This window comes from Notechis scutatus, chromosome 3, assembly GCF_049901735.1.
Source record: "Notechis scutatus isolate UNSWTSFEM ecotype Mainland chromosome 3, rNotScu1.2, whole genome shotgun sequence".
Taxonomy (NCBI): Eukaryota; Metazoa; Chordata; class Lepidosauria; order Squamata; family Elapidae; genus Notechis; species Notechis scutatus.
In genome coordinates, this window is record NC_142011.1 from 26,562,877 (window position 1) to 26,573,023 (window position 10,147).

The 10,147-nt window shown below is 39.9% G+C and overlaps 1 protein-coding gene and 1 pseudogene across 1 annotated transcript; one reads left to right on the forward strand and one right to left on the reverse strand.

Annotated features, from left to right (window-relative positions):
• Positions 1-1,480: 1,480 nt before the first annotated feature.
• TP53TG5 (TP53 target 5) lies at positions 1,481-2,647 on the reverse strand. Its single transcript, XM_087959038.1, has 2 exons — positions 2,514-2,647; positions 1,481-1,781 (listed from the first exon to the last, which is right to left on the reverse strand). Exons 1-2 carry the CDS (start codon positions 2,645-2,647, stop codon positions 1,481-1,483), a joined length of 435 nt encoding a protein of 144 aa, XP_087815164.1.
• A 135-nt stretch (positions 2,648-2,782) lies between these two features.
• On the forward strand, positions 2,783-3,311 carry LOC113410504 (large ribosomal subunit protein eL20 pseudogene; annotated as a pseudogene).
• Positions 3,312-10,147: the final 6,836 nt, after the last annotated feature.

The following is a 10,147-nucleotide window of genomic DNA, read 5'->3' on the forward strand; positions in this document are numbered from 1 at the left end:
GGACTGAATGGAAAAGTTTGGCCAATGATGCCATGTCTTTTATTTGTGGTGCAATACAAAAGGATATAAATAGCATTGTACATGCCTCTTGTTATTAGGCAAAACCTAAGGACCTACCTGGAATACAAATCCCATAATCTCTGACCATTCTTCCCCTCCCTTGGCCTAAATAAGCATGCCCAGTTCATTGCAAACTGCAGACAGGTTTTGTATTTGAAGGATGATCAACATTCCATTTATTGCAGGAATATGAGTTAATAGGGCACTTAATAGATCTATCTCTTCAGGATTCTTCTTACTACAGTATCTTCAGACCATCTGAAATGAGCGTCAGTCTGGTCAATCCAGTTTCTTAAAAGAGAAAAAAGGTAAGAAGGATGCTCACAAGTAGGACTTCCAAACCAAGATTCCAAAATTCTACCACTGCTACTATTCATTATTAATATTAAAGTTTAATTCCTCCTGTTCTTTTCTTTTGCCTGTGGCAAACACATTTTTCATCTACTTAGATCTATCAAAATCACTCTAATAATCATCCCAAAGACATTCATCATTTCTTTTAAATCTGGTTTTATTTACCTGATTTTAACCTGATTTTATTTACTTTTTTAAAAATAGTTTTTAACTTTAAAAGCAATGTGCAAAACTACACCTTGCAGAGTAAAGCTTTGGCCTACAATATCACATAGGTCTGAGAGATATTCCTAAGAAATAAAACTGGAGAGTGACTTACAGCCCATCCTTTAGTTTTGTTTGGATATGAATCAACTTGGTAAAAGAAAAGGACAGAGATGTCTGGAGATCAATAGCAACGGTCTGGAGAAAGAGCTACAGAAATCAACGAGAAGGACCCCACCCCTCTGCTTTCTGCTAAATGTTGTGTGTTGTGTGGGGAGGAGAGACAGAAAAGGAGGGATTGGCCTTGATCCTGTGATAATTCTTTTTGGGAATGTGCCTACAAGATGCTCTCAAAATTTAGCTGTGACCACTAGTCCCAAAGAAATAGCCTCTCTCTGTTTTAATTCCACGCAAAAAGTCTTGCAAGAAATGAAAGTAAACTCTTAATTGTAAATGGGCTTCCTCAATCTGAGCAGGCAAAGGTATTCCCCGTTTTGGTTGGTTCAGCAACCCTTGTTCTGTGTGTTCTCATTTTTAATAGATCCCAAGCTATTGCTGTGGCTTTCCACCCCCCTTTGCCTCACTGAATCTAATTCCTCTTGATTGATTAGATCAGACGAGCCCTTTGAAACCTGCTGTTTATACAATTTCTGAGTCTCTACCCTCGTTCGCTTCAAGAATAAGCAGGATGGGATTCCCAGATTGCTTCAGAGTAAAGTGCTGAAGCTATTGACAAGACTCCTAAAGAGACTCAAGCTTGACTTGTAGGCAAAACCTGGCTTTGTAGGCAGGCATGAGACTCTCTACCCTAGGCAACAATAATTGAAATTTGGTTGCTCACAGAATATGACTTCTGACATTCTTAATAATTGATGGTGATGATGTGTTCCAGAGACTCATTGCACGATCTGGTGCAGCAGGGTTTGGTCCATCTCAGAGCTGAAGGTCTACAGAGCATTCTGGGTGCTGGCATGTGGAACCGTTGAGGCAGGCCTTTCAGGCAGAGTGCTTCATAACATCTTGAGGTTGAAGCCTTCAAGGATGTCTCAGGAAAACAATCATCTTCAGCCTCTTTGTCAATAGACACCTTAGCAATATCCATGACAGGCTCAATGACCGTATCAGCATTAGAACTCAGTCTATCTGCAGAGGTGACACTCATCCTGCCATATAAGCAGAATGGAAGCATTATTATGGATCTGCATTCTGGTTTGCTCTGTCTTTCTACCATGGAATATAGAAAAAAATGTTGGCTTGTTCCTCTGGAACCACCCAAAGAATTGATACTTGGCTTTACTAATAATGTAATACCACAGACGGGTATTTCTGGAAGTACTAAGACTGCAGCTCTAAGCCAACTTGGTCAACATGAAGCTGTAATCCCAGTACACTTCCACGTACCAGATTGGCTGGTCTAAATTTTGACAGTATCAAGTTGATTAAAAGAGTATATTTTCACTAATACATTTGAAATCTGTGGCATAGCCTTTCTGACTGAACTGGGAAAATCTTTTGCACTACTGCTTTCTATGGGGACAGCCATATGAAGTTCTGTTTCAATTCTTGAATTTATCATGTTTTTTTCCATCCTTCCCTGAGATCCAGTGGTCACCATAAGGTCAAATAATAAATTGGCTTGTGAATAACCATTGTTACAAGAATGAAATAATATTTGGATGAGAAATCACCAGGATATCGCAGGTCTGTAGGAAGTCAAAAAACATTCCCACAATAAGACCATGCAACTCATGTCCATATTATTGCCAAGAAAACTATCATCAGCTCAACTTTACTTTTCTTGATAGTGAGTTTTAAATCATCTCGCTTTAATGATCCAACTTTATCTCATTTGGGCAAAATGCCTGCACAAAAATTTCTCAATTATTCTCACTTACCCTAAAATGGAAGTGGAGTTCTTTGATGGCTTCTCAAGCACTAGCATTTTCAGATATTTGTGGGCTAATTCATAAAGCCACTTAATTCTGCGGTTCCGGCTCTTGAAAATTTTCAGTAGAGCCAATTTCTTCATTATCTACCGGAGTTCAGAGAGAAACAGTAAGTTTAAAAATGCAATCTACTGTTTTCTGATCTTAACTGTGTCTTCTTTAACAGTAGACCACATTCCTGAGCCAGTGTATTGCAGTGATTAAGAGTTGAATGTCTTTCTGATGACTGTGAAAGAGATGAGACCCTAAGGAAGTATAAAACTGTTGGGAGATGCCTTCTTAGTCCCAGGTGTCCAACATCATCTTTCTATGGGGTGCACATATTTGCTCCTAACTATGTTGTTGCAAAATCCTGTTTCTCGTGTTTTATATTCAGCTAAGATCTTCTGAGGAAACTGTACACTGTGGACAGGTTTATAGAATTCTCCTCTGAAAATGAAAAACTTCGATATTAGGCTGCCCTGGGATTCTCACAGTGGAACTCACAGTGTGAGCATTATGAACAAGGAATGTCAGGATTTGACAACTGTTGGAGATGCTACACAGTGCTATCGTGATATGAGGACACATCATAGAACTTATACTCATTCTTTTCAGATTATGAAGGTGGGAAGAGATGGCTGCTGACAAATTATGTAGATTTGCTGTCAAGCAGTTCCAGGATTCCAAAATAAAGTTCCCACTGCAACAAAGAATGGTGTACCGCCAGTATGCTTCATTACTAAGAGACCAAATGCATTCTTCTAGATGTAGGCTTGATTGATATGCTCCAGATATCAATACTGTTCTTTCTGAACATTTATTAAACAAAAAACAAAAAGATCCTGGATGAGGAGTGGAGGGTTTGCTATTAGCCAGACATTCATTGGGTTCCCTTGGGCCACTCGTAGTCTTTCAGTCCAATTTACCTCACCAGACATCTGTGTGATATGAGTTTCCTAAGGATGTAAACAATGGTGGGATTCAAAGTGTTTTACTACCAGGTCTGTGGGCGTGGCTTGGTGGGCATGCCAGGGGAAGGATACTGTAAACTCTCCAGTCAGAGGTGGTATTTGCTGGTTCTCTGAACTACTCAAAATTTTCGCTACCGGTTCTCCAGAACTGGTCAGAACCTGCTGAATACCACCTCTGGGTGTAAAGCACTATGAAGTGATATTGCTATTGCTATCCTATAAGACTCTGAAGAAACAAGGTATTTGTTTGTTTATTTTGTTTGGTAATCTAACAAATAAAGTTGCTTCTTCCCAAACCATTCTGCCTAATTCAGGATTTGACTCATAATTTGACCAAAAATAGGCCACAAGCCTACTGAAAATCCTTTGGGGAAGATGGTTGTGTCCATTCATTCATTCATGCTCGCCCATTTATTGTGATACTTAGCTATCATAAAGCTATTTAACCTAAATTAAATTTGGAGAAAGGAAGAAATGCCATCTTACCCTTTTGAGTTGGCTTATTACTTGTACTAAATTGCTTATCTGTGGTACTTCGTTTGTTACATTAATGATCTGAAAAAGAGAAAGGGAAAGGGAGAAGGAGAAGGAAGGGGAGAGGGAGAGGAAGGAAGGAAGGAAGGAAGGAAGTTATAAGGATAAGAGAAAAAAACACATGATTAATAGCAATAAAGTATTAGAACAGCCTCACCCAATAAATTAGGTTAATTCTATAATATCAAATGACCCTATACTAGTGCAACTTTTTAAAGCCATACTTAACTGTAATCTGAAAAGTAAGCTTGACAATGACAAAAATATAATTTGAATCTATTTTATTTACATTTAAATTTAATGAGAAGAATGCAAATAAATAAAGCAAATATTATTACTATTGTATATTTGATCATTTTTCTTTTCTATCACCCCAATATTTTTGCTGGCAATGCTTATAAAGTCCCTGGTTTGCAACATCCACAGAGGATTCAAGGCTGGGTACATAGTTTGGGCCTTTAGAAGTGAAGCAAAACCAAGTGGCCTTAACAGATATCAATATAATAAGAACTAACTCAGAGGAATGAAAATGGGTGTGATCTGCACCCTCAATGTAAAATCTACTAGTTCTGAAACTGGCCTGAGTAACGGGTTAGAAAAATCATTACAAAATTGTGGAAACTATGTATCTAAGTAAGCAAACTAGATGGAACTCAACAGGGGTTTTTCATAGATATTGAGAATTCAATGAATTAAAACATGCTAGTTTAGAGTTGGATCACATATTGTCATAAACAGCCTCTTAGGATATAAAAGTAGATTCTTGCACTATGCAAGAGATTGAACGCCGTGATCCCCAAGTGATCCCTTCTAATCATACTTGCTATGAATCCAAAGAACAAATGTTGCATTACATTTGTGAAAAAGAGAAAGGGGAGAATGTGGGAGTGTCCCACAAATTTAACACAGTTGCTGAGTTAATCAAGTTTCTTGGCTAACACAGTATATTGGAATATAAACTAACCCAAAGGGCCTGAGCTGCAAATTAGGTTACATCTACAGTGAGCATGATTTGTTGGAAAAAGTGAAAGGCAAACCTGAAAAAGGGACAAATTAGAAAAAGGTTCATAAGAATAAAAAATGTAATTGTTTATGTTTATAACTTTGCTGCACAAAGGACAATTAAAAAGCAAAAGTAAGGAAAAAACTATATACCCCTCCCAAAATAGCTTGCAAAGGTTCAAAATACCCAAGCTTACTATTTGGTACAAATGTAGCCCTAGATCTTTAATTTAACTTGCTATAGAATTGGTTATAAATATTCTGAAATGACTGTATAGAATATCTTTCCCCAACAAGGTGTTCTGTTGCAAAACTTTCAGACCTCTGAACCAGCATAGTCTTGGCAATCCTTAGCACATTTGAAGGATGCCATGTTGGAGAAAACTGCAGGAGATGAGCTGTAAGTAAAAATACACATGACACAACAAAGAAAGATGGCTCAGCTTTGTGACCAAAGGCCAAAGGCCATGCTGGCTAGAGAATTCTGGGAATTGAAGTCTACAGATCTTAAAGTTGCCAAAGTTGAGAAACTCAGGCCTAAGTTTAACTTCTCATGTATTTTTGAGTTCAATACTATTTAATTTGCCTTGTTTGTTTCAATCTATCTTTTGATTCAAATATTTTGCTGCACACTCTAACTCAAGATTCTCAAAGTGTCTCTATCTTTAAAAATATAATGGGTTAGATGCAGGGGTGGGATTCTACCAGTTCGCACCTATTCGCTAGAACCGATTGTTAACATTCTAAGCAGTTCAGAGAACCAGTTGTTAGAAGAAATTACTGCCTAATCCTGTAAGGAAGCAGGAAGGAAACATTCTGGTGTTGCTTACAGAAACTGCCTCTCCGTTAACCCGTATTACATTCTTGGCAGGACTAGACTTCCTCTCTGGAGTTTTTCCCCCCTCCTTTGCTGGTACTTTGCTTGTGTGGAGTGACCATTCAAAGTTACAATGGCACTGAAAAAAGTGACTTATGACCATTTTTCACACTTACGACTGTTGCAGCATCCCCACAGTCATGAGAGGCCAGGCGAGGAGATGCGTGCCTCGATGTGAGTGATATTGAGTTGGTCACGCCCAGCCAGTCACATGACCACCAAGCCACCCCCACCACCTAAGCCATGCCCACAGAACCAGTTGTTAAAAATTTGAATCCCACCCCTGGTTAGATGCACATTTATGGTCCTTCTATCCAGCCATTGCTTTGTCCCTTTTACCCTCAGCAACTCTTCCATGCCACTACACCATCATCCCAATTGCTGTGCTCATATAGCTGACCAGCTGTCCAATAAGAAGGACCCAACCCCAAAAACAGCTAATGTGCACCTTGAATCCATGTATGTCCAGCAACATTTGCTTTTTTTCAGCTAAGAAAAGCATATCTAATTGCTCGCTGTTTAAGAGGGCATCCATGCCATCTTTTGAAGAGATTGGAAAAGATAGGAGGAAGAAAAAGTGCAAGAGAGAATAAGGAAGTCACAGGATCCAGGAGGTGGGATGAGGTTGGAGTTTGAGTAGGAAACAGACTGCCAAATAGCTTCAAGGAAAATGCTGCAAACTAGCCTTTCCAATGTATCCTCTAAAGCAGGGGTCTCCAACCTTGGCAACTTTAAGCCTGGAGGACTTCAACTCCCAGAATTCCCCAGCCAGCAAAGCTGGCTGGGGAATTCTGGGAGTTGAAGTCCTCCAGGCTTAAAGTTGCCAAGGTTGGAGATCCCTGCTCTAAAGCAGGAGCTGCTCATCCTGCACACACATTTTCCATGGCAACATGAAGACAAAAGCAAACAGTTACTAACAATTGATCATTGCAATTCTTGCATGTGGAAGAAATTATGGACAGGGCTAACTCATTGGAAATATTAAGATACCGAATTCAAAATACTTCTGTTAAGCATTATTACGTCAAGAATAGGCTTTAAAAATATCAGGCAGTGGCTGCACTCATTTCAGCAAGTCTGTGACAGAAACACAGCTAAATTAAGATCCAACCTGATTAAAATAAGATGTGACAAAAACAAAAATAGCAGAAACTTGAGAAATACAAATTAGCAAAAACGTCTTAAAGACCAATGGCACTGACTGCTTCTTTAAGCATCCCATCTTTTCACTTAAAACAACTGAAAATCATTGAAATAGATACAATATGAGTTGCCTCGGAGGGAGCATTCCATCAATAAATTGCCATTATCTTGGCAGAAGACGGAAGTCCCATCTATAACCGATTGCCAACTGAAATTCTGAAAGTTAGGTTTATTTTATTTATTCATGTGCAGTCCATCTTATCTATAGATTTATACGAGAAGTAAAATCTATACTCAATATAAGATACCGACTATTCATTCTTATGATTGGCAGGGTGCATACAAGTAGCCCTCAACTTACAGCAGTTCATTTAATGACTGTTCAAAGTTACAGCACTGAAAAAAAAAGTGACTTATGACTATTTTTCACACATATGACCGCTGCAGCATCCCTGTGGCCACATGATTTACATTTGGATGCTTGACAAGGTGGTTCATATTTATGATGGTTTAAATGTCCCAGGGTCGTATAATCCCCTTTTGTGGCCTTCTGACAAGCAAAGTCAATGGGGAAACCAGATTCACTTAACAACCGGGTTACTAATTTTGCAGTGATTCCTTTAGCAAACGTGGCAAGAAAAGTCATAATATGGGACAAAGTTTACTTAACAAATTAATGAATTCTGGGCTCAGTTGTGGTCATAAGTTGGGGACTACCTGTATCAGGTAAAGTGTTTTTTCTGGACCAATGAAGCGACCAGTCAAATTTTAGTCAACTGGAAGCATCTTTCTCTTCTAATAGCTTCCAGACCTGAATTGGAAGACCTACAAATTGTGGGCATCACATAATCACTGTTTTACTTTTATGAAGCGTAATTTCATTCAGCTTTGAGACATGGGATGGTAGAGACAGAATGGCCTTGTAATCTTGACATATGGTATATGCTACCCACCATCTACTCTGGCTGTCTCCTTTATCTTTGAAATCTCCAAATGACTTTTACTGTTGGCGGATAATCCAATTTAGATAATCAAGCTCCTGGAATAAGAACCATGATTTTGAGGATTTGGATATTGCTGCAATATCATTTGTTAGATTGACAAATATAATTTGTTAGTTCAGCAAATTGCCAAAGTCAATATATAACACTGATTACAATGAAAAGAGACCTTTATCGGTTTTGCTTCTATAGAAGATAATTCAACATTTCTACCTTTACATACTATGATTCCTTAGCTTTCTTCCCCAAGAAAAAAATTATTTCCTTCCTTTTATTAGTCATTTAATAATTTAGGATTTAAACCTGCATACCAGGATGGGCAACATAGGATCTTCCAAATATTGCTAACTGAAACTGCAATCAACCCCAGGCAACTTGGCCAATAGTGGGGAATCACAGAATATGTGGTTAAGCAACATCTGGAAGGTCATCTCTTCTTCACATTTATGACATTATGGCTTGTGGATATTAATTAGTCTTACTTCTGAAAAGAACAATGTAGCCCATTATAATCAATGGACAAAATCATAATGCAATAAACATAGTTCAAATAGAACTCAGTATTACAAGGTTACAAATTATTACTCCATAACAGGAGATGGTTAGAGTCACTGTTAAAATGATAATCAACTTTCAAATGAAACTTAGGTCCGTAATATTCAAAATGCCTCAAGAGGGAATACATTAAGATATTCTTTCTTCTTTCCGACAGCCTTCATCTTCTTTCAGGTGGTTCAGCCAGAGCTTCAAAGGAGGGCCTGTAGCTCATAAGCGAGATAGCTGAGAGAAAAGGTGACTGCTCCCTCTGGCTCTGAGAAGTTAATGGGCCTCTTGGGTTTGGGAAGCCATGAGTGATGTTCAAGCTGCACAGATGCTGTGACATCATTTCTTTGTGACATCAGAAACCATGACAGTAATGGCAGAGAAATTAAAGTGCTGGAGAAAAGGGTGGGAGGAGCAGGATTATGGAAAGCAACTGGAAATATTACCTAAGGTTTTGTTTTTTTTTTCTGAGAGGCTGAGACAGATTCCAATAAGGGAATCCTCAGATTGGCTTTAGGTTAAGGCTGAGTAGGCAGTGACCTGGCGGGGAAAAGCTTAGGACAGAGGTATCAAACTCAATTTCATTGAGAGCTGCATCAGGGTTGTGTTTGACCTAAGAGGGCCGGGGGTCGGGGTGGCCAGAGCAGTCATGGCCTACTCGGTGTCACTCATGGGGGCACCTCTGGCAGCTCGAGCAGTCTGCCAGCGAAAACGGGCTCCTAAGCTCCGTTTCTGGCTGTGAAAGCCTCCTGCAACCCTCTGCCAGCAAAAATGGAGCTCGGGAGGGCCGTGTGTGGCCTTCTCGAGCTTTGTTTTCACTGGCAGAGGGCTACAGGAGGCCATCGCAGCCAGAAACAGAGCTCAGGAGCCCGTTTTCGTTGGCAGAGGCACCCTGGCCCAGTCCTTCACTGTTTCCAGGGTGGCTCCGCAGGCCAGGTTTAAGCCCTGTGGGCCGGATTTGGCCCGCAGGCCTTGAGTTTGACACCCCTGGCTTAAGGAGGTGCCAGCACCACCCCTCCTTCCAAATCATTCTACAAATGCAAATCTTTGCCTTGATGGGAGGCAAAGCAGGCAATGTATCAGCCTAGGTGTATTGGAGAGCACCAGCTGCTCTCCGAAGGAAGGAGTAAGTCTAACTGGTTTGTATTACATTAGGACAGCCCTCCTCAATGTATTGTTCTTCAGATGTGGAGTGTCTGTGGAGATTCTCAGTCATCCAGAATCTGATCATGGTTGCCCCCAAAGTGCTTTTTTCAAGAGGCAACTGGACTTTCTGGTTTCTTGTTTGAAGACATTTCGCTTCTCATCCAAGAAGCTTCTTCAGCTCTGACTGGATGGTGGGAAATGGGAGGATTTATACTCCTTGCAGACAGCTGGTCGTTTGTGTTCTCTTAGCGAGTTGTTAAGGTTTATCTGTGACCTCAGGCAAATGCCTGAGTGGTGCAAATGGGTCTGGAGCCTTCTCGGAACTGTTGAAAGGACTGAGTGCTACCAGCTACAATAGTTCCAAGAAGACTCCTCCACACCCAT